General features: G+C 40.5%; 1 protein-coding gene across 1 annotated transcript; it reads left to right on the top strand.

Moving 5' to 3' along the window:
- Window positions 1-1609: 1609 nt before the first annotated feature.
- LOC117467332 (transmembrane protein 229b-like) lies at window positions 1610-4819 on the top strand. The gene is given in 3 exon segments (XM_034110896.2): window positions 1610-1742; window positions 2546-2771; window positions 2773-4819. Coding segments are annotated over 2 exon segments (546 nt in total). The 5' UTR covers window positions 1610-1742; window positions 2546-2597; the 3' UTR covers window positions 3145-4819.
- The last annotated feature ends 2737 nt before the right edge of the window (window positions 4820-7556 follow it).

Below are 7556 nucleotides of genomic sequence, written 5' to 3' on the forward strand. Positions count from 1 at the left end.
TTCAGATCCTTTACTTAGGTAAAGCAAAGCGTAAGTAAAACATTAAAAGTAAAAATATCTTGTTATACAAAACAATTCAATTTTACAGTTAGTTAAACTACCAGGACACATTATTACATTATTAGAGATTGTCATGCATCAATGTATTTTATTGTTGTGGCTGGTTGAGGTGGAGCTAGTATTAAGTACTATACAGTGCTAACAAGCGGTATAGCATTTGAAAGGCTATTTTAATAGTGCACAGCTTGCTTCACAGTTTCTGCAAACTTTTACAAACAGCATCAAATATATTTTTTAACTCTATTCTGGTTTAGCTCTAAACACAAAAACACTGAATCCGTAGGTTCCATGTCAAACACTAACCAATTATTTGTAGGCTACCAACAAGATTATCTACCTATTATTTGATTTAAGCAGTTTAGACACTCTCCTGTCCTATGTTATTACAGACCTGTGAACTAACCACAAACATTTGTATCGGATAGGAATATAGCAGAAACATTGAAATGGATATTTGCTAATATTTTGGGGGGTTCTAGGCCTGTACAGTTATAGGGAAAATATATCCCCTCTGTGTAAAGAGATTCTCTCTCTTTTTATCACCTGAATCTCCTCCTAGAGCACCATTGTGTTCTTTGTAACCAAATCTCTCTCAGAGGGGCGTGGGGAGTGGATCCTTATTTTCATCTAAAGTAACAGACCCAGAATCAGCTCTTTGGAAACAGGGCTGAAACAGAGGCGTTTATGGGATGCTACAATGATCTGTTTGGTGTTTGGAGCCAAACACTTCAGAGACATGTTTTGTATAAATGAGACCGATCATATATTGATGAAAAACAGTATAATAGGGGACCTTTAAGTCTTTTGGACAGTTGAATGTCAGGTTGGTATTGGGGCGAGTTACGGCGTCATGGTTCATTTGTTGAGCGTCAGTGAGGGTGGTGTGGTGTGGTGGGGGGGAGGGGGGGGGGGCGCAGAGGTTTGGAGGTGGACCGTCAACTGACAAAATTAAAAGTTCCATCAAATCAGGGCAATACTTTAACATTTGCATTTCCACTGAATCAGAGCGGGCGAAGAAAGACCGCTCAATTGAGGGGAAACTTGTTTGACGTGTGAATGGGCGAATGCGTCAGGCCCTCGTCGAACACAATCATGGCTTCACAGCTTTGGACAGAGTCTGGGTCTTTCGCTCAGATCCTGCTGGAAAACTCGGGCCTTTTTTTGTCACTTTTTCCTCATGTGTAGGCTGCTTGGCAGGCGAGCCCTCCTGCAGTCAGGGTTGGACTCGCAGCGGCTTTCGTGGCCAACCAACATTGGGTTGATCATTCTCTCTTTGGGGAAACTAATAATACATATTAAAACATTTTGTACACTCTTTTTCTAAACGTTCATCGTACAAACATCCTTTTATACTTCTGTCTGTATTCCTTGAGATGCAAAAAAGTTTACATATTTGTGTATTTTCAACAAAGCCCTTACCTTATGCCCCAGTGTATCCCATGAGGTTGCTTTAAATAATCCTATTCCTGTCTCAACAGATTCAAAATAAGACGAGATGTTATGAGAGGACAGATCCCATTATGGAAATTGTTCATATTTGGGAGTCAGTCAGGATGGATGGGGCCAGGTTATGGAGGGCTTTGTATGTCCTTAGTAGGATTTTCTACTGAATTCTCTGGGGGATGGGGAGCCAGTGGAGCTTGATGAGGACGGGTGTAATGTGTTCACGGATTTGGGTGTGGGTGAGTAGACGGCCATAATAATATGCCCATTATTTCAACCGTGATGATCTCATTCTGTGCACACCATAAGTAATTTTCCAACAACAGGACACTGTTAAATGATTTTGTTACTAGCTGAGGAGTTGGACATGTACCGCTTTGTACACTCAACTGAACTGCTGTGGTCTTGTTTTTGGATGCATTTTTTCGATTAAATATCATGGTTAGCAATCACAAAGATGACTATATGCATTTCCTTTTCCGTGTCTTCTTCAAAATAAAAGTCACCCCTTTGTGTTTCCATTGGAAAGCTTTAATGTGAAGCAGCAGGCGGAGGATGCTTATTTGGATTTACCAGTAACGTAATACTGCTTTGACAGTGAGATTGATATCAGTGAGATAAAATTACACTAGATTAGAGCACATCATGTAAAAACTTTAGATGTGTATCACAGAAAAATACCAAGCATAAATAGCATAAAAAAATGTAAAGAAACTTTTGACATTTTGGGTAATTTTACAAATGTTAACAGACAAGTGGGAAAAAACAAAAAAAATACACATTTATACCTTTATTTTAATTACTTTGCATCTTCTCATAAATTCACCAGAAGAAAACAAAATGTGTATATTTGAACAATTCAAAAAATGTGTAATACAAAAAGGAATAGTCTTAATGTAAATAATACATTGGGGAAGTTTCATGATTCCATTGTTAAAATTCTGACCCTATCACCTTCAATGTCTCCCCTGAAAGTGTATGAAGTTGACATAATTTTTTGTGTCCCTTTCTAATAACCTTTCTTTTGCTTCTTTCTCCTCAGACCTGCCACACATTATAACAGATAGAACATCAGTGTGAGAGCATCAGTAAGGATGGTGACCGTGGCGAGCCCCGAGGCTCCCGTCCCTCTCACAGCTCTGTCCCGCTGGTACCTTTACGCCATCCACGGCTACTTCTGCGAGGTCATGTTCACTGCCGCCTGGGAGTTTGTGGTTAACTGCAACTGGAAGTTCCCGGGCGTGACCAGCGTGTGGGCGCTCTTCATCTAACGGCACCTGCATCCTCATCATGGAGCAGATGTACCTGCAGCTGCGCGGCCGCTGCCCCGTGCTGCTGCGCTGCGTCATCTACACCTTATGGACGTACATTTGGGAGTTTGGCACGGGGCTGCTGCTGCGACAGTTCAACGCCTGTCCATGGGACTACTCCGAGTTTCGCTACAACTTCAAGGGACTGATCACGGCTGAGTACGCGGTGCCCTGGTTCTGCGCCTCTTTCATCGTGGAGCGCTTTGTCATCCACAAAACGCTGCGGCTGCGGTTCCACGAGGGGCCCGAGGACGGCTGGTCAGGGGGAGGTGGAGGGAGGAGGAGCTTAGGGACGGGAAATGATGCTAATGGACACTTTAAAGGAGAATGAATGAAGGATTAACACAATCTGATCGCCTCACCCACTAACTGTGAGGGGTGAAGACACACATACAGCTGTGTACTCTGGGCTGGTGTGCAGAGGTGTGTCAGAACAGACAGAAAACGAAATCACTCCTCGTGCTCTCTGCTGTCCACAGAGACACAATAACTCCATGCTGCTGCATCTCATAACCAACACACGCATTTCCATGTGGGGTTGACTTTAGGGAGATCAAGGTCTTAAATGACCCGGATTACACACTTACAATATCTTCTGTCCCACAGACTGCAAAGACCTCTAAATAAAAATCAAACACTTGTTTAGTGTTATCATCCGGGGAGGAAGTTAGTTCAAGAGCAATACTTGTTTTTCAAGGGCACATCATTTTATCTGAAAGCAGAATGCTTGCTGCATAGAAATCCTCATAAAAAGTAGCTACAGCTGTATCAAGTTCTTTTTAAAATGTACATGTTGTCCTTTAGTATTATTCAAAGTACTGTAGTAATGTAGCTACACAATGCTCTATAACAGGGGTGGGGAACCTTTTTCCTCTCAAGGGCCATTTCAATTTTTACAATATCCTCAGAGGGCCGTACAAGTTATTGACCTCTGCTTAAAAAAACTAAAATCACAGTCCATTCATTTCATTCTGTGCAAAGAAAAAGCAACCTCTTAATCCAGATATCTCACCATGACTCGCGTATGCATGCACGTGCAGGGTGGGGCGTGACCACCAACACAGAAAGATATGGACACAAGATGTGTGCAAATGTATTTAGTTTCCTATCCATGTGAACATGATTTAAGTGGGGGGGGGGACCTAACCTCCTCTAGGGGGGTCCGGGGGGCATGCTCCCCTGGGAAGATTTTTTTAAATGTTGAAGTTAAAAGCATCAATCTGGTGCACTTTGAGAGCAACATTAGGAGATCTATGGACACATCTCTCAACACCCAAACACAACTGTAAGCAGATGTTCTTTTTCTTTATGGATATTTGACAAATCACTCCCCTTTCAAACTGTATTCTTCTTTATTAATAACTGTCATATAGTATTTTATACCTGTTTACTTTATTCTCTTATTTTTTTTATAACTATAATGATCATATAAAGATGTGCCTTTACCTCACTGGTTGCAGAAAAAGCTTCTTATATTCGTTAGCATAGCTAGCTAACCAGATGCTAATGATTAACAACACAGTTATTGACTGTCTGATCAGTATGACAGATGAGCAGATCGCCACTGGGCTTTCAACTAAAGACACAGACACGCAGAAACTGCGGCATGTGTATGGACTTATCGGTACTGCAATTTCTGAAGTGCTGGAGTGGCGTTCTGGTGCTCTCCGTCAGAACTGCACCCCTGTCAGTCGAGACATATACCACGTGATGACACGTTAGGCTCGTGTTGTGTTCAAGGACCCTGACCTTGGCCAGGAAAAACAGGCACTCGCTTGTTTAATTTGTTTGCGGTCTAGATTTCTTTCAATTTTTTTATTTTTTGCGTGTGTTTATAAATTACCTGGAGGGTCGTACCAAATTGTCTCGCGGGCCGTATACGGCCCGGAGGCCGGAGGTTCCCCACCCCTGCTCTATAAGAACAAACCCACCATCCTCATGTCTCATGAAGAATGTTTTAGTGAATATCGACAATGCCTCGGAAAAAAATGCATGAAAAAAGATGTCTTCCATAATATACATTTTTAGAAAGCTCATTCAGCAGTCATACTGTACGACAGTCTTGTGTGTGTGTGTGTGGTGTGTGTGTGTGGTGTGTGTGTGTGTGTGTGTGTGTGTGTGTGTGTGTGGTGTGTGTGTGTGTGTGTGTGTGTGTGTGTGTGTGTGTGTGTGTGTGTGTGTGGTGTGTGTGTGTGTGTGTGTGTGTGTGTGTGTGTGTGTGTGTGTGTGTGTGTGTGTGTGGCTCGGGTGTAGAGCCGGTTGACCACAGATCAGTTCCTGGTTGTTACTGTCTTGAAAGCATGTTATTATAAGTGTCCTCGAGCAAGGTAAACCCAAACTGTTCGCGGTAAGCAGCATCACAACCCTGCATGGCAGTATGGGTGTGTGTTAAGGCTAATGTGAGATATTTTGAGGCGCCACAATGATGCAGTCCATTTGCCATAATAGCAGGGGCGCTTTTTATTGGCAGCAGCATAAAGCACCAAAGAAAAGCGTTTCATGTCTGGGTGTCCAGTTTGTCCATTGAAAAAGTAGCAATAGTACATTTGGAGTGTCAAATGTAGTGGAGTGTTATTATAATTTGCTGATCATATATTTTTAACATTAATGATCTGTGTGAGTCACAATCGATTTAGTTTCCGTGGCAAATAATGACCTCTGTGAAATGTTACTTTACTATGACTGTCATCTGACACAACCACAAATGCAACTTTTTAACCATTAAACTACTCTGAATGCTCAAAATAAACTCAATCACACAGAAATTATAAACGTTTAAGTAACCCTAGATTAACTGTAACTGGATTTCTGACTTCAAAGTTACATGAAAACCCCAAAAAGGTCGGCTACGCCATGCAGGCATGCATATGAAAATATTGTTTTCCCCCTCAAATGTAACGCGTAAAGTTGATTCTGAGACTTCCTATGTTTTCTGAGCAGAAAAGCTAAGTGACAGTAAGATCAACTTCATCCATACAGAAGCTGACAGTCATTGTTGGATATGGTGCTGCTGAGTCAAGCATAAACCAGGTTCTTAACTCTTTTCACAGTGCATCCAAGATACCAAGGGATTGACATTACACAATACATGGAAAAGGTGTTAGCTTGTTCCTCAAGAGCACCGTCCCGTTTATATTGCTGACTCAATCCCAATATACTGTAGAACAATAGTTGGATGATTAAAATGCAGCTTTTCCCGAATTCTCACTGAAAAAATGAAAGTCCATGTTTTCCACAACACAACTGGAACCTGTAATGGTGTGACCTTCATCATTGTGGCTGCAATGGCATGCAACGTTTTCCCCCTCACTGTCACCCCTGGAGGCGCATGGCGGGGAGGCTGTAACACGTGATAAAGTGCTGCCACCCTGTGGATACACTGGAAAATACAGATGTAAACATGTTTTATTAAGCTTGGACAACAAGTAACACTCTTGTTACACTATTGTCAAGAATCCTTAATAGGATAAAATAGAACAATGTTGGTTAAATTGTTTTTATTATTATTATACTTGTATTATTATTTATATATTATACATGATTTTATTTATGTCATACATAATCAAAAGGCCTAAAAGCAATAAAGGGTTCTGACCCAGCAATGATTATTTAGCTCAAGGCCCTTAACCTTTCTCTAATACATTTAATAAACTACATTTTGATGAATGATATGAAGCTAAAATCTCTATCTAGTCACTGTCTAATCAGGTTTTCTCTTGTGTGTATGTGCATGTACCACTATAAACTTCTATTCTGGTATTTTTACCTTGAGGCTACATGTGTCCAATTCTTCCTCCGAACTGATTTGATCCAAACACAAACAAATAATGCATACAATGTTTTTCTTTTTTAATTCTGTCCTGTCGGTCATAAACGTATGTCTATTGATTTTCTTAGCTTTGCTTGTGATGAGTCATTTTCCTGCTCAACCAAGATGTGTTTTAAATATGTTATTTAGATTGAGAGGTAGAACAAATGGACTGCATTTGTATAGTGCTTTGACACTATTCAAGACTACTCAAAGCACTTTTTACAAAGCATTCACACATTCATATAGAAGAGGCAGAGACTGCCATGCAAGGTGGCATTTTCTTGGGGAAACCAACATTCACACACCGTTGGCCATCAGTAGCAACTTGGGGTTTCTTGGCCAAGAACACTGCAACATAAAACCCCCGCCAATACACATACACATTACAAACAATACATTTGAAAATACATGTTTTTCACTGGACAGAAATAATATGAAAAACTATAATCTAAAAAATAAACTGTCAAACAAATGTAGTAGAGTATATTCCCATTTGACGTGGTAGAGAAGAAGTATAATGTTGCAGAAAATGGAAATACTTGAGTAGAATACCTCAAATGTTATCCCAAGAAGCCTAGTCTAGAGTACGACTACTTGATTACATGAAGCCATACTTAGTTACAGTGTATCCCACAGCAGATTTAATATATGTTTTTAAAAATAAACAAGCTTTTGCTGCTTTTTGGAACAAATGAATCTTCTATAGGCCTATGCTCTTCTGCTGAACTGTTTGGTCACCCAAATCAACATCAAACTGTGGACTTAAATGGATAAAAACAATTATTATATTACTAGGGCGCTGTTTTATAACTTTGGTGATTGAAAAGCCACTATTTATTTAAAACAAATAAATTAAATAAAACCAAGTTTCAAGTTTGAATAAAGGTTTTCCTTCGTTTGCCAACTCCCCATCAAAACAAGATGGCGGCGGT

Source organism: Pseudochaenichthys georgianus, chromosome 22, assembly GCF_902827115.2.
Source record: "Pseudochaenichthys georgianus chromosome 22, fPseGeo1.2, whole genome shotgun sequence".
NCBI lineage: Eukaryota > Metazoa > Chordata > Actinopteri > Perciformes > Channichthyidae > Pseudochaenichthys > Pseudochaenichthys georgianus.